Raw genomic sequence first — 22,002 nt, 5'->3', positions numbered from 1 at the left:
ATATTGGTGACTAATGAGTATTTTTTTTAAAATAATTGGAAATGGTAGATTCAGGGCTAGCCTTGAGGGTAGTCTAAGTAGCCGCCCGCCTAGGACCCCTACTTCAGAAGGGTCCCCAAAAAAAAATTTATATCCTGTAATTAACAGATAAATACAAAAAAAAAAAAAAAAAAAAAAAAAAGAGCAAGAAATATCATAACTCATTTGTTAGTGCAGTGAAAATATTGGCTTCATTTTTCTTTGGGGTGTTGAGTTTGAAACACGAAGCTACCTTTTTAGTCACTAGATTTTTCTTAATTTTTCTTGTTTTTCAAATTTACTGCCAATGTCACATCCCCGCCCAGGGGGGGACCACTTCCCAGGCCCGCTCTACCACCGTAGCACGATATTGTCCGCTTTGGGCCCCGACGCCCTCACGGTTTTGTTTCTGGGAACTCACATGAGAACTTCCCAATGGGTCACCCATCCTGGGAGTGTTCTCATGCGCTACTCGCTTAACTTCGGAGTTCCCATGGAACCCAAAGCCAGTGAGCTCCCAAAAGGCTTCGAGCTAGGTAGAGATGAGAATATACATATAAAGATTACTTTCTTGGGCGATGTGGGATGTCACAATCCACCCCCCTTAGGGGCCCGACGTCCTCGTCAGCACACACGCGACCAGGGTTAGGCTCTAATACCAAATTGTCACATCCCGGCTCGGGGGGACCACTGCCCGGACCCGCTCCACCACCGTAGCACGATATTGTCCGCTTTGGGCCCCGACCAAGCCCTCACGGTTTTGTTTCTGGGAACTCACACGAGAACTTCCCAATGGGTCACCCATCCTGGGAGTGTTCTCGTGCGCTACTCGCTTAACTTCGGAGTTCCCATGGAACCCGAAGCTAGTGACCTCCCAAAAGGCCTCGAGCTAGGTAGGGATGGGAATATACATATAAAGATCACTCCCCTGGACGATGTGGGATGTCACAATCAATCCATCTATCCAACTCCTAATCCATCTGTCCAAATGCATATAAAGTTATAAAATTCAAGTCTCTTTGCAATCTTTTTTCTTTCAACTTCTCATTCTCTCCATTTCTATCGAATGTTTAAAAACTTCCCATTCTCTCCATTTCTATTGAATGTTTAAACCAACTATCATATGGTCTTAAAGATTGTACTTTAAGGTAATCAAAACTTTGAATTATATATTTTTCTTTTCAATAACTTTTTATTCAATGGATTATTTTAATATTCAATTCGTTAGTGTTGAATTTATTATACTCGTCAATCAAGTTTTATTGTTATTTACTCTCTTGATCATCAAGTTTTATTGTTCTTCACTCTCAATCTTAAATTCTTGACTGCAAACATTTAGTACATTTGTGTCTAAAAACGTGAATCATGTAATGTTTAAATAATGTTTGTATATTTATCTTCTTTTGATATTAATTTTTAATGATATTTGATGTGAAAATAGAACTTTTTATGTATTTAACCAATTCTTTTTTTTTATACAAATTAATATATAAAGAACCGGAGATCAGAGAATTTTAGGGCCCCACTTCGAAGGCTCGCCTAGGTCCGCCAAATTCTCAGGGCCGGCCTGAAAGACTAACCATTGATAAGTCGCTCCTTAACGTCCCGTGAAATCGCAGGTCTCCATTGCTAGTGCTCATCCTTGCAAGATCAGCTACTGAGACTTACACGTTCACATTAAAACAGCCGGAGTTCGACGAGAAGGAATATCATGCAGCTCTTCATCTTCCAAATGCTGAATTTATCTCGAGAACGGAAGAACAACTCGTTACAGTTTTACACAAAGCTAGGGACGACTGAAGCACTGATGAAGAGGACGATCAAGCATTCTCATCACAATTTACAGAAGAAATCAAAATCACCGTATTATCGGTACTTTTGTTCCTTGAGTCGCAAGGCTTCTGTTCGAAGTAAATATGTAGGAGCTGGTATTATAACGAGAGACACTTAATCTTTAAGGCTACTATGTCTCACCTGGAAATTAATATTAGATTTTTCTATTGATCACTTTGTATTGAATTTTGAATTTCATTACGTGGTAAGTGGGAAAGTAGTTATTAGATAATTGCTGAAGTCCCATATCGGAGAGATATGAGATATTAAATATGTTTAAAAGGATTTACATAATGCTATGATATTGCCGAGCCTAGTAGCGTGGGCTTATAACTTAGCAGGGCATTAAAGTGATTGGTTGCCTGCATGAAGCCTAACCAGGTGAGGTTATGGTGGTCTTGGTTTGTTCACCTTGGGTGAAATCAAACAAAGTGCGCCCTTAAGCCCTCGGGTTAGTAGGGTTTCCCCATCCACCATGGTTAGGTAGCTAATATAAAATTGATGTTCAGATTGGGGTTGGGTCTAACCCAAACCCCGCAGACCAAGATATGCCTAACCTTGGCGTGCTACCTGGTGTGGCATCTCACTCCACATTCACTTTTTGCATCCAATTTTTCCACTACGTCTTGAGTTCAATCCCTCCCCTCTTCCCTTTAACATGGAAAGTCACTTGTAATAATAATAACAAAACAATCATGTAATTTTTCAGCCGTCCGTATACCATATTTTATCATTAGGAGAGTCAAGATGAGAATTTAAGGCCTCTTCTAACGTTGATGTTGTGTTTGGAATAAGGGGTTTACCAAGTATCTTAAAAAAAGAGACTAAATTAGTAAGAAACACCCCACAAGCTAGGCATTAGATAGAGATATTTAAAATCCCTTTTACTTGCAAAACCCTCGTCCAAACACATTTTATAACATATTCCAAGTTTCAAACAAATAGCAAAGTGACCAAGCAAGCAGCAAGGTATTTCTGTTGCCATTTTTCTTCTAAACACTTAGAAATTGGGGAAGGAGAAGCTTTTTGCTAAAACTATTTCTCTACAGAACAAAATAGTTCATCTGGAAAACATTGGGCAACTCTCCCAGACAGTACAATGGCGACTGTGAATCAGGTGGCAGAACACACTAGTTCAAAGAAACACAAAAACCAGATGAACACTAAACTGGAGAGTAGTTTGATTAAAAACATTCGTCGCAATCAAAATACGCACAACATCCACTCGCATTAATGGACGTGTGCGGAAAGGCTTGTTAGAGATAACACAATCATTTGTTGATAGCATATGTTCTGCGGTACATCCAAACCCAAGCTGAAAAACAAGTGTTGAATCATTGCATCGACCTCCGACGAGATTACAAACTTGCTATCTAGCTGGTAAACAAATGCTACTGTAACCAAAAGCGTTTCTGAGTCATCCTATCAGCTAAAAAAACAGATTATAAACTGACATAATAACTTATTAGAGATAACCCCAATGCTTATACGTAGGTCATCATTTGAAGTGCTCCCTTTCTTTTCATCTCGTCTACCATCGAATCAAAATCGGAACCATCCAGCAACGGCACGGCAGTTAAGGTTCAGCCAAGGGTCAATGCAAGGATCTTACTTCAAAACCACCTCTGGAGTTTTTTCTTGTCCAAACGGGTTTTGAAGGAAAATTGGAGCTCATGTTGGGCTCCAGATTAATATGCGTTGGCGTTTTATTAACCAAACAACTTCTTTTGCAAGTCATGCGTTTTTTATTTTAGAGGTATTTGTAGGCTTACCTCATGTACTTATATAGAGCTGCCGATTTTCCTTATGAATTTTAATTTTAGCTAATTACCCTCTAAACTTTTGTAATTAGCCAATTTTCCCTCTGAACCCCCTAAAATTTTTTAAATAACCAATCTCCCCCACTAGGATTGGATTTTAAATTTTTCATCCAATTTTCCATTCTTTTTGCCCCGTATAGTTGTCATGTGTTGTTAACGTAATCAAAATGGATGGAAAATTATATGAAATTTTTTAAAATCTAGTGTCAAGGGGGAAATTGACTATTTATAAAAGTTTAGAAAATAATTGGCTAAAATTAAAAGTTCAATGTAAAAATTAACTAATTATAAAAGTTCAGAGAGTAATAAAGTACAACCAAAATTTAAGGGAGAAATTAATAGTTCTATACAGATTTATGGACAAATCGACAAATATGGCGCCTTCTTGTTGTTATGACTAGAAACTGTTTATTAAAAGGGCATTTATGTAATTTTATTTCACTAAAGAAAAGGAAGGGCAAAGGGTTTCGGACTTTGTAGAAAAGCCGCTTAAGGGTTTAGGAGAAGCCGGCACCGCCACGGTGGGAGTACTGCCGAAATCACAGACCAAAATGTGGAGGAAGGCCATAGCAACAGCAGCAGCAAAACGCTTCGGCTCACTTCACCACCCATGGCGCACGATAGCACGCCCCCACTCAACCACCGCATCCCCCTCCGCCGCCGTCGACTCCGTTATCCTGCGCTCCCTCAAGGAACACTATCTCGATGTCCAGAAAATGAACCCTCCCCCAAAAATCAACCCTCCCTCACCCTTCACAGTCGTCCAGGGCTCGCTCGACGGCAACGGCCCCGCGCTCAAGCGGATTTTCGGCCGGGAGGAGATCACCATATCGGTGATGCGAATGGCAAATATTATTCCTGGCGATGGCGGAGAAGACGACGATGCCGATGACACGAACCAGTTGTTCCTACACCTCGATGTTTCAAAGCCCGGGCAGAAGGAGTCTCTACATTTTCTTTGTGCCCTGTATCCGGATGCTTTGGGAATTCACTCTGTCTCATTGCGCAAAATCGCCGATTTATCGAGCTCTCGTGATGTTCTTTCCACATATAATGGCCCTGTTTTTGAGTAAGATCTCTTCTCCTTCCTCCTCTTTTTTAATAAAATCAAAACTGCCAATTTGCCAGTTAGGGTTTAGGGTTTGGGGTTTTGGTACAATTTGCAATGTATGTCATTGTTTGTGGTTGCATTTGGGTATAAAAGAGAAACAAACTAGGCAAATTGTCTTAAAAACCCGAGAGTAACTACGATTTTGTTGTGGGTAATGTTCTTTTGCTAGCAAGTTTGGGATTTTTAATTAAACGGGTGATTAGGTTAGTCTGATGGTAAGATACCTATGGTCGGTATATCTTTGAAAGCTCAGACGGAGAGAATAAACGGACTCTTCGGGGGGAATGAATGGTCTTCCGTCTCATGGTATTTAAGAGAAATTGTGGTATTTGAATGATAAGTTGATAGAATGTACATTTGTTGACATGATTAGTTTCTAATCGGGGCCGGAATTATCAAACTTACATGCTTGCACTTGGCATAAAATGGAACTAGGAGCCAGACTTTGTAAGAATCTTACTCAAGTACTTGGGTTTCTTGTTCTATATCTTTTGTTTGATAGGATGTGGATGTGGCTTTGCTAAAAAAAAAAAGCATAAAATTGTATATTCAGTAGCCTTTATAATGACATTGCTTTTCAATTATTTGGTAACTGCCTAAGAAGAAGACCAACTGGACCTGTAATCAATGCATATAGAAATTTATGTAAGCGATATTTACAGAAGCAGGTTTCAGTTCCCCGCAAGAACGAACTATTTTGGTGTTGCTTGCTTGCGAGCTTACTTTTAATTTAGCTTTCTTTTTCCAGAAAGAAAAAAATGTCCATTTGGATGTTATGTACGCGTACTCAAGAGAAACCGTCTCTTTTGATTATGTTCTGTAAAATCAGCCCACCCACTATCGATGCTAATTTTGAAATATAGATGTGCTTTCCTTCCACACTGGGCAGGATGACTTTATGATTCTGTCTGTGAATCTCTTTTCCTCTATTCCCTTTTAATTGAGAAGCGAAAGTTTTGGATTCGAAGTAGTATCTATATGTTAAAAACTGTGACCATTGAAATTTGATATAGATAGATACACTGAAAGAATAAAAAAAGAAATAAAATAGAACAAGAGAATATCATAGATTTATTCATTTCAATAATCAGTGTATAGAATACATAAATTTTGTTTTTTCAACGAAATAAACAAGAATATATTAAATCTGTTATTAATACATTAATATTGCTGATCTTGGAAACATCTCTAGCTCAACGATGACTATATTTTTGTGAGTGGATAGTTGTTGTCTCTGGTTGTAATTCAAGGTGAAAGTTATATTGGCTCAAGTTTAGTCCTTAAGCATATTGCTCAAGTTTAGTCCTTAAGCATATCGGAAGTGATTCAGCCCGTGATTCTCATTGGTTTTGTTCAGTCCAGTGGCAAGAAAAAATAAGGGTTCGTGAAAATCATTTCCCTAAGCATATATGTTTAACAGCTTCCATCACTGTAGATTAGTATCCAACGATTCTAACCTATATTATATCGTTTATATATATGCTTTTGCTGGAAATGATGTATCCCTCCTTGCTGCTCTGTAATGGGTCTGCGTTGCTGAATTTCTTTCTTCTTTTTTGTAAACTTTTTATTGGCTTTTTAGAAATTAAATCTGTCAAGTGCTCTGCTTTATGCATGAAAAACTGATGTATATTTGGGTTGAATTGTTCTCCAACTGACAGAGATCTTAATGAAACGATGAGGGATGCATTCCACAATTACCTAGAAGAGCGGGGTGTGAGTGAAAGTCTCTTTCCATTTCTTCGAGCATGGCTTTATGTCAAAGATCATCGTAATCTTTTGCGATGGTTCAAATCAGTGGGAACATTCATTAATGAAAACAAGAAGGTTAAGGATTCGTAGTTTCATTAGGAGACCAAGAAAAATGTTTGTTTAGGAAAGAAAAACGGAAGTGGATTCTAGCAGTTTCAGTGCTGGTTCGATCTCAACGCTAATTGTCCATTTGCGGTTTAATTAGTACAGATCAAGTTCTTCGGCGCTAGTTTTGTACGGGACCTGCTAATATATATGTTATAACTGTATCAAATTCAATTTTCCTTGTTCAGAATCTGATTCATGTTTGTTTGCATTTGCATATGTTGTTGCCACCATGTTTGTCAGTTGATTAGTATTTTGGTGAGACCTGTTCCGAAATAAAAAATTTCGTCTTTTTTTTATTTTTTTTAATTTTTTTTATTTTTTTGTGGGAACAAATCTCTTGATTAGTATTTGTGGTGGTACCTTAGTCATATTTTCTAAAATGTTTTTATTTGGTGGTGATTTTCACGCTCCCTAATTTCCCCTTCACATACTTTTTCGGTTTTTAAAATGTTTACTCTTTTTCGAAGACAATTAGATGGAGGAGCAAACAAATATTAAAATATTAAAACGGTGAGTGAGAGGTAAAACAGGTGCGTGAATACGAGGATTGTTGTTGTTCAAAGGTTGAAAGGACATGAAGTGGGACCCACTTATGTCTTCGCCTTCTTTTTTTTTTGGGAATTTTAACGAAAATGCTTTCGGTTCTGCTTATTTTTAACAAAAAATTATATTTTTTCACTAAAAAGTCAATCATATTACTATTCACTTTACTTTTTATTTTGTCCTTATCGTTAAAACTTAAAGTTTTCAAATGAGATGTCAAAAATAATGTCAAAATTATATTCGATGGTTGATGTGACAAATTAAATACAAGTACTAAGTCTTTTTCTTTTTCAATGAATGTGTCAAATATGTATTTTATTATTTTATTGGGCCCAGAGTTACATTAACAATTAAAAAATAATCAAAATTAATTTTAGTTTTTATTCTATTAGTTATTAATGGGGCCATGAATTAAAAAATTTTAATTATAAATATTTTACTCATTTGTTTGCTGTAAAAAAAAATAAAAAAAATAAAAAAAAGCAAAGCTAGAAAGTAAGAAGTTAAATGAGAAGAATGTGAGTTAAAGTAATAGTAAATATAATATATGTATGGTTTAGGATTAGGAGACATGATATTGACATCGATTTTGACACACATATTTTTGGGCAACTCACTTCGTAATATATTTAACAATTTAAACCGTTTACGGTCTACCTTTTAGGTATTCTCTAAAAGATTACGTTTGCCAATATTGACCATTGGATTAAATTTAATGTTCTTTTATAGAATTATATTCGTTCATTTTATTTACTATAAAAAGAATGTCTTAATGATTTTATATTTATCCTTTTTTTTTATTTTTTAAGGATGCTATATGAATGATGTATTAAAATATAAACGGCTCGGATCGTTAAAATACCTTACGAAGGGGGGTCACAAAATAGTTGTCCAAATATGTGTCCAAAGCATGTGTTTCCAATCCCAACCCTATATATATAGTGTATGAAGCTGCAGCCTGTGAAATTTGACAAATAATTTTAACGATTGTGTTTTTAACCTTAAGGGGTTGGTCTAGTGAAGCGACCAATGTTTGGAACCTTAAACGAACTCACAAGAATGCTCAATATCTAATTGGATACCTCCTATATTAAAAATAAATAATATAAAAAATAAAAAATAAATAAAAAAAACAATGTTTATGAGAATCTTTACAGATTTAGAGAATCTTTAAAGATTTAGAATCCAGAGATTCTAGGAATGTCACTAACTGCAAAAGAATTAGCTAAATTGGAGGGAAACAAATAATAACGGACAGAGAGGCAAATGATACCAAAATTACGCACACGAAACTGAACATAGGGTGGGAGTAGTAATATGCGCAAGTGCAAGGACCCGTTTGCAAATTCCACTTGTAACTAAAAACAGAAATAGAGACGTTGGTTCTTAGGTGTGTCATGTATGTGTATTTTTTGCTGCCGTCGGGAAACAGGCATCTCTCTCTCTCTCTCTCTCTCTCTCTAAAGTTTTTGTGTCCATTCTACAAACGGCACGGCAGGTTATTTTATAATTATAATGATCCAGTAGCGGATATTTGAATTCAATCTTGATTACCCATATCTTGAAATTTCAGTTTTAATCAGCCGAGTTTGGTAATATTGACATCCAAGGACAATGGTGGTGAAGAAGATGATGAGGTGGCCACCATGGCCGGCAGCAGCGGTTGCCACCAAGAAATATACTGTAGTCGTTGTTGTGCGGAGGCTACAGGGGTTGGAATTGGAGGAGGAGGTGGTGGAGGAGAGAAGAGCGTTGGTGGTGGAGGTTAAGTGGAAGGGTCAGAAGAAGTCCTTGAGACTCGGCCCTGCGCCTCCTGTCAAGAGGAATTTCACCAAAGAAGCCAGAATTGGTGATGATGGGGCGGTCGAGTGGGATGAGGAGTTTACGAGTGTATGTCGCTTTTCAGGTTACAAGGAGGAGGGGGAGCCTCTGTTTTTTACATGGGAGCTTGCATTTACAGTGCTCTTCAATGTCAGTCAGTCTCTCTTCCTCTCAACTTTTTTTTGCTTTTGTTTTGAGGATTGATGATATTATTTTTTTTTCCAGTTTCTCTGTTTCTTCATATACTTTCGATTGATGGGTTGACTATTGGTGACAGAAGAAATGAAAGTTTTATTTCTCTTCACTTCGGTTTTGACTTGAATTATATTCTAATCTCCTCTAATTTACGAAGAGGGGAACTCGTAGAATTGGTTGTTTTGTATGAAATTTGAGCCTGCATATTGAGTCCTAAGCACCCTACTTTTCCTTGCTGAGAATGATTTAGTAAACTATCCATCCATCAATCCCCGAAAAACAATCTAAAAAAGGAAGGCGAAGGTGGCACAACAAGATCAATACAAGAATATTCGTTTTAGTTACCAAACCAACATGACAAAGTACCGATTCAAGATTTCACTGGCGGAATGGTATGAGCAGGAAAAGGACTAGCTAGCTACGTAGTGTTCTGAATCAAGTTGACAAGTAGTAATCTGATTTTATTTCTTTCTTCCTTCTCTGTCGAATAGTCGTCGTCTTTACATACAAGACTAGTTCAAAAGTTTTATGCTACCTTATGTGTATTTTGTGGGTTAATTGTATTTAGACAATGGAATCTAATTGAAATAAGAATATGCTTATAAGTTTTGAACTTTTTTTCTCAAGAATATTGGAACATAATGATAAAGACATATTATTTGAATATTGAGAATCTCATATACGTAACGGTTTCCATAGACTTAGCTTTCTTTCACTAGTTAATTTTCCAATTACGGTTTTTGATTTTAGTGCTTTCATCTTTTGTTAAGTTTTCTCATGAACTGTGGTCTCATCGATCTTGTGATTGTTTTTCGGTTTAATGAATCAGGCTGAAAACAAAGGAGTGAGAAACAGAGTCAGTGTCTTTGGAACTGCATCACTGAACCTCGCGGAATATACTTTAGCAGAGTCTGACGGAAAGGAATTCGGGCTCAACATTCCTGTTAATGTCGCTACTGGGGTTTCAGAGACTATCCCATCACTGTCTGTATGTACTACTGCCTATGTGTGCGTTAGACTATTTTATTCTTCAACTGGTTTTCTCATGTCACTTTTTTGGGTTGTGTTCAAGTTCTCTTTTTCTGAATCTGAATATTTCATCTTATGCAAAGTTCCTCAACAATAATTACAGATCTCTCTCAGATTATTGGAACTGAGAGCCACTCAACAACTCTCAGAGACCATGCGGGGATCCTTGCATTCTGATGAAGCTATTTCCGCACAAAAAGACGAGTTTTCTGCTCTTAAAGCAGGGCTGAGAAAGGTGAAAATCCTAACCAATTATGTTTCATTTGGTAAATCAAACAAGGCATGCCGCGAGGAAGGTAGCACTGATAGCAGGAGTTCCAATCGAAGCGAGGATGCTGCGTCCAATTATCCATTTGACACAAGTTCACTTGATGACGATGCTGGAGAGGAATCAGAGTGCAGTAAGGACGATTCTAGTGTCAGGCGGTCAATCAGCTACGAAACTATAGCATATGCAAACTATGCTGGAGCCTTGTTTTACTCCAATACTAACATTGACAATGAGGATGATTTTTGGATCCACTATAGCAACCATAAATTAGCAGGCGGCTTGCATGTTGACAATTCTAGTCCACCAGTCCACGGGCCAACCTTCTGGTGGAGTTCAAAGGGAAGCATCCTACCTTGGAGGAAGAGGAAATTGAGCTTCAGATCTCCGAAGGCCAAAGAGGAGCCTCTTCTGAAGAAACATTATGGAGAAGAGGGTGGCGATGATATTGACTTTGATCGCAGGCAGCTTAGCTCCTCCGATGAGTCCAGTTTTGGGGTACATGTTCAACTTCTCCCTGTTGTTTTTGAAAATGTCCAGTTTTTGTATTCACTATTTTCATATCCTTTTTCTGAAACCTTTTGTTTCTTCTTTCTATTCTGAAAAGTCTCGTGAAACAGAGGGTTCAGTATCTGAATTCGGGGACGATAATTTTTCTGTGGGAACTTGGCAGCAAAAGGAAGTGATAAGCCGTGATGGAAATATGAAGCTTCACATCCAAGTATTTTTTGCTTCAATTGATCAAAGGAGTGAACGTGCTGCTGGAGAGAGTGCGTGCACGGCCCTGGTTGCAGTCATTGCAGATTGGTTGAAATCCAACCAGAATGAGATGCCTATCAAGTCTGAATTCGACAGCCTGATTAGAGATGGATCATCAGAGTGGAGAGCTCTCTGCAATAACGAGGCCTACATAGAGCATTTCCCTGACAAGCACTTCGATCTTGAGACCATTGTTCAATCTAAAGTTCGTCCTCTTTCTCTAGTTCCAGAGAAATCTTTCATAGGATTCTTCCATCCTGAGGGACTAGAAAATAGGGATTTCGACTTCCTTGATGGTGCCATGTCCTTCGATAGTGTGTGGGATGAGATCAGCCATTCTGCATCAGAATGTGCATGGGACAGCAAACCGTTAGTCTACATTGTGAGTTGGAATGACCATTTCTTTGTCCTAAAGGTAGAGCAGCATGCTTTTTACATAATTGATACATTGGGGGAGAGGCTGTATGAAGGCTGCAACCACGCTTATATCCTCAAATTTGACAAAGACACGAAAATCCAAAGATTACCAAGCGGTACTAAAACATCAGATGAGAAAAAGAGAGACCAATTACAACCGAACAACTCCAAGGAAACAAAAGCCGAAGGGGCAATTGTAGTGAGCCAGAAAGATTCGAAAGACGGAGATGGAGAAGAGGAGATTGTGTGGAAAGGAAAAGACTGCTGTAAAGAGTATATTAAGAGCTTTCTTGCTGCTATTCCAATAAGGGGATTGCTGGCGGATCTTAAGAGGGGTTTGATGACATCAATACCTCTCCATCACCGGCTACAAATTGAATTCCACTATACCAAGCTGTTGCTGTCCCCGGGTGAAGTTTCAGTAATTGAAACAGCAGCTGATGCTCCAGCAATGGCCATGGCATTGACCGTTGTATAATGACTTCCCCCTCCCCCTTCTTTTCGGGATTCAATTGTCCATCTCTAATAGCAATACAATGTAAATAGAGAACTCAATATAGAGAACTCATACCACATTATTTCTTTGTTTATCAACAATAAATCCTCATGTTCAAGAACCTTAATATGAAGGGCTTTACCCTGACGTTTGGTACAAGTCATAAATATTTTTCAATCCTTTGATGAAATAGATCCCACAAAGAAAAGAAAGCTTCAGTCCAACTCTGGTTCTTGTAATGGAAGAAAGGTTGGATAAGCTTAGATTAGAAGTTCACCACCTTTTCTTCAATAAGATTGCACCAAAACCAGAGTTTAGTGCAATAGCAAAACCTATATATTATTTACTGGATCTCATTTACGGAAAGGAAAGTGTAGTGACGATCAAATGCAAATTGGTCTTTCTTCTAGTTGTTATTCCGAAATTCTCAGTCATCATGATTGAGGGCTTCTAGTTTCATCCCATTGGCAAGTTTCCAGTTGAGGTGGTACAAAAATTTGAGCAAATCCAAGTTCAATGTGGGCAGTGGCAGTTCGAATGATATTCCTCGACAGAGTCTCCTGCCTTCACCAAATGGAAAAGGAAGCAATTCAAAATTGTTTCCTTTAAAGTCCATGGTTTTGAAAGTGTTTTCAGGATGATCAGCCCAAAATTTTTAATCTCTCCCTATTGCATAAGCATTGATGATGACTTTGGCCCTTGCTTGTCTTGGGATGATATGATCGACAGCAGGTGCAGGGTGTAATCGAAAAGTTTCCTTGATGACTAATTTCAAGTAGAAGTATTCAAGCTCTTCGATTTTGTTCTTTCCTTTTAACGGTTGTCTTGCCTCTGATTGTGACTTCTCCATTAATAAGGGATTTTTAGCAGCTCTGACATTGCCAATTTCGTTGCTGGTCAACTCTCACAGCCTGCAGCAGAGAAAATGTCCTGAAAAAATGAAGTTGCAATTAGTTATTGGAAGTGAATACTGCACACCTGTTTTCTCCCCATATGTTTATTTCGAGTCTTTCGATTGAATAAATCAAAGAAGTATCAAGCGACATAAATAATTAAACAGAGGTGTGCGGACCTTAATCGTACTTACTTGTACAGTAAGTGTATATATATATATATATATGTACAGAGTATTTTAAAGTGGTGGTTTCTTTTCTCCTTTATCTTAAATCTGAACACGTCGCAATTGGCCTAAAATCTGAAAGATACGAATGCAAGCTTTTGCGAATTTGTATGCAATGCAGGCATTAATTCAAGAATTTTAGGGGCAGTTTGGTATCCTACTTCGATAAGGTTCCATATCTTTCGTAGTTGTCTCCAATATTCATTGTAGGGGGAGAACACAATGCTTGAATTAGTGGTCATATGCGATTATTTGAGCTGCATTTACATACACTTGACTTGAGGTTGATCTATGTGTGAAACTGATCTCCTCGTTCGTCTTCAACACCTCTTGGGCTGCTTCCGGTGATGAAATAATCACCCAGTTGTAGTTTCATAACAGGGCCATGTTTCTTGTAGTACAAGTTTTGTGACAGCATCATGTGCAGTGGTTGTTTTGGCCGTGGAGATGGAGGCTGTAAGATCCCACATAGCCCAGGGGTGAGGATCCTGTAAGCCTTATATGTATATTCCCATCTCTACCTAGCACGATGCCTTTTGGGAGCTCACTGGCTTCGGGTTGCAAAAGCAATCCCATGATTGGTGATCCATTGGGAAGTTCTGAATTCCCAAAAACAAAACCGTGAGGGCGTGGTCGGGGCCCAAAGCGGACAAAATCGTGCTACGGTGGAATCGAGCCCGGTATGGTGGTGGCCCGGGCCAGGATGTGACAGAGGCAACTTAATTGCCTACAGTATGCCTTTGGCTTTGGATTTTTTCTTTTCGCAATATTTTCTGAGTGTCAAGAAGAAGAGAATGCATTGCCAAATTCGTAATTATGTTTTGTTTACTAAACAACTGCAACTTTGTTGTGGATGCTAAGATGCGCTTATTATTTCATTTTTATATGCATAGCCGTGAGCGTAGTAAATAAATACAACCAAATATTCAATTAGCGACTGTTTACTTACTTGGAATGATGCAAGTCATGAACAAGGAAAGAGAGAAAGAATCGGAACGAGATCAGCTAGTCCCCCTAGTTGATCTAATTTCTGATTTTCTGGTATATGATTATGAATTTCAAGGTAGAACCCATACTTTTGGGAAGTTCATGTGTTAGCTACTATACTGAAATGATTCCAATAATCACCATTATGAGAGTTGAACGTAAGACATTTCACCTACAAGTGAACAGCGATACTGCAGTTACGAGTAGACCCGTATAAGTGGGTTTCCCTCTCTTCCTTCTCTGAAGAAAAAATCCCATACAAGTGAAGATTTATGTTTAGTATGGATATGATTTCATTAGAGGATTGCACTTGACCTTCGAACAAAAGAGGAAAGAAGAACAGATGATTACACTTGCCAGGCATTTGAATGGATCGTTCTTAATTAATGGATTAAAGAATGAAATAAATAAATAACTCTCTACTATATATAAGAGATAATTATGCTATCAATACTTGATTTATCAACTTAACCCTTGTTTCTGAATCATAAACTCCTCAGCTGCATTCACTTATTCCGTATATAGTGCCATAAGATCACGTGCTATATACAAGAAAATTGAAAATTCTTGTTGCTGAAGTCTGAAGATGGGATTCTATAATCTCCTTCCCGCATTTGATGGTGTGCTTGACAGGCTCCTTTAGCTCTCGTACCCAGATAGTGGTTGATGGACGTCGCTTAGCACATCCTAAACATCATAAGACGAAAGATTAAATTGAATTTAAGGAAAATATCCAAAGAATTCAGACAGAGAATCATCTATGTGTGCAGTGACTGTTTAAGTACAATATTGCTTGCTTAGCTAGAATATTTATGTTAAACAACTCACTTGATCACATGAGGACATCGAGCTTTTGCTATGTCTTTGTGAGTATACTCCACCACCACCAGCACCAGGCATGCTATCTTCGGCTAATGCTCTCAATCTGTTAAGTTCAGGTAGCACAACCTTCCCAAGATGAGGTCTGTCTTTCCGCCTCATTTCAGCACATTGTAAGGCTAACTTGGCAAAGTTGGTGGCTTCCTCCACTGGCCAGTCAGAAACAGCAGGGTCAAGCAACTCGGCAAAGGTCCCTAGCTCCAAAGCTCGCTCGACATGATGAGTCAAACCCATTGGTGATTTCGCTGTTATTAGTTGTAGAAACATGACCCCGAGTGAGTAGACATCAGATTTCGTTCCAAGCATGCCAGTTTGTTGATACTCTGGGTCGATATAACAGAAGGTTCCAGCTGTTGATGTCATTCGGTACTGAGTGACAGAGTCTTGTACAGATGGAGGGACAAGCCTGGCTAGACCTACATCACTAATCTTGCTCACATAGTTATGGTCTAGCAAAATGTTTCCAGGTTTTAGGTCACGGTGTACAATTGGTTCTGGCTTCGTCTGGTGAAGGAACAAAAGCGCAGTGCCAATTTCTGCAGCAATTCGGAACCTGAGCTGCCAAGGAATAGCCGGGGTCTTACTGTTACCTTGCTGGAAGAGACAGTCTTCTAAGCTCCCCTTAGCCATGTACTCATAGACCAGACAACCATACTCTGGGCAAGCTCCAAGGAGGAGCACCATGTTTGGATGTCGTATGCAGCTCAATACTTCGATCTGTGTAGTCAAAGAGTTGTCAGCGTTGAGAGTTGTCCCACATTATTGGAAAAAGGAGCTTCGCCTTAGTTGTTTAAGTGATCTTAGGGCTCTCTTTCCTATCACCAGTTGGTTTAGAGTTCGATGCTCACATCCTAAATTGGTATCAAAGCAGTTGTATACTAATTTTGCTTGAAAACTGTATCACGTATTTATGTAAAAAGTCACAAACCTCTTGTTGGAACTGTGAACGTCCGTGCGCTGCATCTGGACGTAGAATTTTGATTGCTACTTGTGTGTGATCCAGTTCACCCCAGTACACTGGTCCATAGCCTCCTTCTCCAATCTTGCGATCTTGTGAAAATTTATTTGTTGCTACTTCAATCTCCTCAATTGTATATTTCCTGTACCTGAAACTGTATGCCATTGCTTCTGTTCCCTTCTTCTCTTCAGCTTGTCCAAGAATCGTCATTTCTGCAAGCCTCCTTTTTTGGGATTCCAGTTCAGCAATCATTTGAGCTGCCGCTGCCGCCTGAATGGCTGCCTTACATTTCGCTTTCTCATTCTCTATTTGTGCCAATGCAGCTTCCTCTGCTATTCGTGCCTCATGTAATCGTTGTTGTTCTTCCGATTTCAATCGGTTTGCCTATATATCAGGGTATATTATTACAATTCATGCATGTTAGAATTAGTTTTCTATATTATATGCTCAAATAAGATTTCACGTCCACATCATACCGTATGTTTTGATGCGACTGCCTCCTTGCAGGCCGCGTTATACATGTCCATTGTTTGCTTGAGCTCTAGCTGGAGCCTCCTCATCTCAACTTCCACTTCATCCTTTTATTTTCAAGAAAAAACTACGCATTAATACTCTCAACCATCTCTACGTACAGGCTCAAACTCGCTCAAAATTTGTTAAATCGAATGCTGCTATTTGTATAATCTAAACTACCAACTTGTCTGCTATTTCCAGTTTACTTATGGTGGGAAATTGTCTTGTCTTACCACGTTTTGTGACGATGACCATGATCTTCCACTTTCCGATGAGGATGTTGAGAATCCGTATGGTGAGGCGCTCATGTCAATATATTGGTGTCTAGAGTAAGATGACGCAGAGCTTATGCTGTCAAACTCCGAGCCCATTGATTGTCGGGAGCTCATTCCCGATGACACACTATTGTACAAGGAAGGAAACATGTGATCAATGCTTGGTCTTCCGCTGCTCACAGATGATATATCACTATTCTCTGGTGATAGGTCGTATGAGTGGTTCATTGAAGATCGTCCTCCTCTTGCGAATGGTGATCTGCTTCATTTTTATTAGCTCAGTATCCTCATCGGTTATTGTATCAGTGATCAGCATACTTATTATTGTTTCACAGAATCAAAGTGTGCGTATGAGGTTAATTACTTGATTTCATCGGTGTCATGATGCATCAGCTGGCGAGGGGGTGAAGAGTGCGTCCTCCTCTCCAATGCTGTATTAATCAAAGAAACTTGAATGAGTAATGAGAAAAATCCTGCCATCGAACGAGTGGGGAAATAACTTGATCAGTTGTATAATAACAGAAACAAATTTACCCCTGGGATGCTGTTTACGCATGGATTGTTCATCATTTTCCGAAATTCTGCTGGATTGTTTTTGAATTTGGTTATGTGCTTTTTGGGGTGGTGCTGTGGTAGCAGTTTGCATATATGAGATCTTTCCTTTCCCAATGACATAGAGAGTGCAGAAATCTGGTATCCCTTTTAACACGGAGCTTGGGACGTCTGTTGTTGTTTTGAATGATCTGTTGCTTTCGAGCAAAGAGTGGACCACATTAAGATCATCAGTAATGTTGTTTAAACTATCTGGTTTTTAGGCACTCAGTCAAAGAATGTTATTCCAAAATTCGTCGAATTGAAAATTTGTTCTCATCCAAATTCTCATCTTATTGTTAGATGACTATAAATAGGCGGACATACATAGTGTTAATAAACACGAGAACGATGACAATGATAATCAGATACCTAAACGATTATCAAATGGACAATACAAATTTTTAATCGCGGTGATAGGAACGTAAACCCTATTTAGAGAACGACTCATTGTTTCTTTGATAGTTTATGTTATTAGATTAGGACATGCATGCATAACCAAATCTCACTTAGATAAGAACAAGAAGAAATATAAAAAGTAAGAAACCACATCAAAAAAAGAAGGAAGAAAGTAAAAAATTACTTGAAAAGGCCGGTTCTTGTGGGTGCTCCAAGTACCAGAACCTCAATTGAATTAGAGATAACATAGTTGATCAAGGTTTTTGGTACATCGGCAGCCTCAACCACAACTTCTTTGCATTTTATCTGCAGCAAAGATCAAGTTAAGCAACCTGCAGATCAAAAACTGCATCGAGAAACAAAATAATACGTAAACTAATTGGTTAGGAGCATGACTCACAAGCTTTTTGCAGCAAAAGGAACGAAATGGAAGAAACAGCTCTTTGGTTATTGGGTCAACTGGTTTTTTGTACACATTTTCAGTTTCCTCCCCTTGGGATACAGCAGAAACCACCGGCGTTGTTTGTTTGACATGGAGCAGGATGAGATGTTGGCCTCCGGTGACAAGATTATCAACAGCCCATTTTATAGCATGTTGACTTCCTTTGTCTCTGTCTATTGCAAGTGTCACCTTCTCTCTCGATTCTACCATCCCTCTTCCCATTTCTCTATATGATTTGTCTTCCAATCGACCCCGGAAACAGAAGTACCACCAGGCTTGTAAGCTACGAGCTACTTGGTATCTGTCTTTACAAAGAAATTAATTATGCAGATGCAGAAACTCATAACCCAGAACTGATTAATGAAGAACGTACCCCGGTTTTTATATGATCACGACCTTGCAGCCAACTGGCAATGCTTTGGCTCGCTAAAAAAAGAAAAAACTTGTTTTACTTACTCTCGAAAACAAACTAGTTAATATTTCTACCTTCCACAACCCTTGATTGGTATTCTATCTCTAGAACGCTCAGTAGATCGACTCATTTTGTCCACCCGAGTTTGTTACTTGTGCTGACATATTCAACTACCGGAGAGTTTGTTAGTTTTCGTAGTAAACCACATTATCTGGAAACTCTTTTGTCACTTCACTCGTTTTGTTTACGAACGAAGAACCTTCTAAAAGAAATAAAAATAAAGAAAGAGAGAATTCCAGCCTTCCCGGTCTATTTTTAGTTCGTGTTAGTTATTCTGGTTCAAACAGAAAGAAATTTACTAGAAAAAAGAGAAATGGATCATCAAAGAACCTTCTTTTATTCAGATCCCGACTTTTCGCCAAAAGAATTTCGAAAGTATGTAATGAATACAAAGAATCAGAAATTTCAAGTTACATACATAACAACAAGAGAATCACAATTTGGATTTGTTCAGCAACACAAGGGGCATATAATCAACCCATTCTCGTTACACTCGGGGCACTTATCCGGCTGCCCCTCATCGGCGATGAGCTTGCAGCTCCCGCTGCATCTGAAGCAAACCACAAATCGAACTCCATCACAAGCTTCACAGGGGCCAATGGACCGATCCAACGGGACTCCTTCAAAGAGCGGCTTGAGCTTTCCTTGTTCATGAAGCGTCAAAACCTCCTCCGCTCCCCCGATATATCTCCCCTTTATGAAAAGCTTTGGAGGCACTGCTTTGCAATCCAAAATCTTCCACAGCTCTTGTCTGAATTCCATGTGCATTGACACATCTCGCTCGTAGAACACCACCCGAAAGCTCTCCAAAAGAAATCGAACGCTGTTGCAATCATCAAAAGTCTTCCGAATTCCCCGAAGGGTTGTAGTGTAGAGAACTACCGATGAATCCAAACTACCCGGCGGACACTTTTCTTCAAAGGCTAACAGAGCGTCTTCATTTGAAGGTGGTGCTGGCTCTAGCTCTGGCTCGGGATCTGGCGCTTCTACAAAATTGGATTCAATATCTTCTTTTTCGCTTCTCCTTGCATTTTTCTCTTCTTCACTCAACCTCATATATTCCATCACTGCTTGCTGAAAGGCTGCTAGTAGGTCCGGGTCGAAGAGGCTACCGGAGTTTAAGTCCGGTCTCCGAAAAGATGAGATGTCAATCTCCGACAAAGGGGTCTGTCTACGATTCTCTGAAGCTTCAGAAGCTCTGTTTTCCTCCAAATTTGATTCCGTTTTAACCCAACTTTTGCTGCACTCTACTGGGTGTTTTGCCACCATTTTAGGCCTAACGTTTTCCTTGTCGTCGACGTCTATATCATCGCCATCCTGCCCTGACTCTTCTTCATCTTCGAGGTCTCTCATAAGCTCGGTGACGTCGATAACGTCAGGCTCTTGCTCCGTCACATTCTTCTCTAACTGTTTGATCTTCTTCTTCTTCTGCTCCGTTTCTTCCGAAATCAAATTATGGGTCTGAATGTTGAGATTTGAATCCGCGTACGCATCCGATGCATTTACCTGAAGAACTCGATCTTGGGGTTTCAGGTACCCAATTCCAATCGGTCCGATTGACTTCAACTTCATCATCAACTTTCCCTTCACCCCTTTCATTGTTTCCGAAATTGAGCGCCGAAAATCCGAACGAGGCAGCAAAATTTGGACACGGAAATAAAAATAAAAATAAAATAAAAGGAGGATCGTAGAGATTAGAGAGTAAACGACGCTGCTGCTGCTTCTTCTTTCTCCGCCTTGACCTTGGTGGTTGGTGGTGCTACAGACAGAGCTTTCCAACTTCAACGGCTACAAAGTTGTTTTTGGAGTTCTAAAATTCGAAAACATGGGGGCCGGGGAATGCTGTGGGATGCGGAGCAGGATAAGTGTGACGCTAACGGTCATAATTTGCTAGTGGCTTCTTTTCTTTAGCTTTTTATTCTTTTTTTCGGTCTTACTTTTCCTTGAAGGACAGTGACGGGAGAAACTTTTCATTGTGACAGGTACATGAGGTGATACAACACGTGTTATTATATAAATTATAAGATATATGTTGTAAAAAATTAATAACTTAAAAAATAAAATTTTCCACCATTTATATAAAAACACGTGTATCTTCCGTATTCCGATTATAATAAAAAATTTCTCCAGATGAATGGTTGATTAAGAAGCAGGGGCCTTTTTTCATTAATTCTTTTTTACAGCTTATTAATTGAAATGGCTTCTGAAACTGTCATTTAATTTCACTTTATTTTTTGAAATTAATTTCGTCTCACTTCATTCCTTAACCAACATTTTTAGTTCTTTTAATCTCAACCCACCTCATGAAAGAAATGTTAACTTAAAAAGTATTTTGGACCTTTTATTTTTTACACATCTATTTTGCTTCAGTCTAAAAACATCCCAACTCATTTTTGACAACTCTAATTCTAACCTGTGACTTTTGAGGCTTTTTAGAAATAAATTATTCAATAAACAGAAAGTTTTGTGGCAACAATATTATTATATAAACCAATATAAGAATTACAATTTTGTTTTTAGAGTCATTTCATTTTGTTTCTAGAGTTCATTTCATTTGCGAGACATCCATGTACTGGCTCAACGTAAACTTTACACTTGGAAAGTACTCGTTACGATAAAAAGAAAACATGATCAGCCCATTCTGAGAATCTTTCCAATCCAAATTGGCCTAATTCACCTATAAACAAAAAATGATAGCGGATCTTTTCCACAAAATATAAACCCAAAATAAAAAACAATAGGAAATTTTAACAAAAAACCCACGGTATTGTTCACTTTAACGAAAAACCACATTTTTACATTAAAAAATCAATTCTAGTACAATTCACTTTACCCTTTATTTTGTTCTTATCATTAAAACTCAAAATTTTCAAACCCTTTTTATTAGTTTTCCTAAAACAAGATATAAGCCATCCTATCCGAAATACTTCATATGCAAACCTCAAAACCACCCAACCACAAAAAATCATCTAAAGCAAACGTGCACAATTCGCGACTTCGTGGTATTGATTTGTTCACTTGGGGTAAAGATGCACAAAGAGCGCCCCTAAACCCTCAGATTAGCAACGGTCCCCATTCACTTCCGGGTAGCTAATCACCAAACCAAGTTGCAAATGGGATTATGGTTATAAGCTCAAGCCCCCACGGGCCAAAGACATATCACCTCTTTCAAACATCCTAAAGCAGCAGAATATAA

The 22,002-nt window shown here is 38.7% G+C and overlaps 4 protein-coding genes across 4 annotated transcripts; 2 read left to right on the top strand and 2 right to left on the bottom strand.

Annotated features, from left to right (window-relative positions):
* The first annotated feature begins 4,118 nt into the window (after positions 1-4,118).
* On the top strand, positions 4,119-6,813 carry LOC137748440 (mitochondrial acidic protein MAM33). Its single transcript, XM_068488590.2, has 2 exons — positions 4,119-4,740; positions 6,444-6,813. The coding sequence occupies exons 1-2, from the start codon at positions 4,223-4,225 to the stop codon at positions 6,622-6,624; spliced, it is 699 nt and encodes a 232-aa protein (XP_068344691.2). The 5' UTR covers positions 4,119-4,222; the 3' UTR covers positions 6,625-6,813.
* Positions 6,814-8,602: 1,789 nt separating this feature from the next.
* LOC137748969 (uncharacterized) lies at positions 8,603-12,394 on the top strand. The gene is made up of 4 exons (XM_068489153.2): positions 8,603-9,156; positions 10,031-10,189; positions 10,334-10,996; positions 11,106-12,394. Exons 1-4 carry the CDS (start codon positions 8,800-8,802, stop codon positions 12,150-12,152), a joined length of 2,226 nt encoding a protein of 741 aa, XP_068345254.2. The 5' UTR covers positions 8,603-8,799; the 3' UTR covers positions 12,153-12,394.
* Positions 12,395-15,019: 2,625 nt separating this feature from the next.
* LOC137748008 (U-box domain-containing protein 52-like) lies at positions 15,020-18,713 on the bottom strand. Its single transcript, XM_088677183.1, has 9 exons — positions 18,293-18,713; positions 18,077-18,198; positions 17,437-17,645; positions 17,267-17,333; positions 17,067-17,161; positions 16,861-16,994; positions 16,591-16,692; positions 16,085-16,498; positions 15,020-15,873 (listed from the first exon to the last, which is right to left on the bottom strand). Exons 1-9 carry the CDS (start codon positions 18,554-18,556, stop codon positions 15,088-15,090), a joined length of 2,193 nt encoding a protein of 730 aa, XP_088533309.1. The 5' UTR covers positions 18,557-18,713; the 3' UTR covers positions 15,020-15,087.
* Positions 18,714-19,127: 414 nt separating this feature from the next.
* LOC137746587 (uncharacterized) lies at positions 19,128-20,711 on the bottom strand. Its single transcript, XM_068486603.2, has one exon. It carries the CDS (start codon positions 20,403-20,405, stop codon positions 19,257-19,259), a length of 1,149 nt encoding a protein of 382 aa, XP_068342704.2. The 5' UTR covers positions 20,406-20,711; the 3' UTR covers positions 19,128-19,256.
* Positions 20,712-22,002: the final 1,291 nt, after the last annotated feature.

The sequence above is a fragment of the Pyrus communis genome, chromosome 2 (assembly GCF_041283825.1).
Source record: "Pyrus communis isolate YQ-2024b chromosome 2, ASM4128382v1, whole genome shotgun sequence".
Lineage (NCBI taxonomy): Eukaryota > Viridiplantae > Streptophyta > Magnoliopsida > Rosales > Rosaceae > Pyrus > Pyrus communis.
The sequence above is the reverse complement of the archived record's forward strand: the minus strand, read 5'-3'. Positions and strand labels throughout refer to the sequence as shown.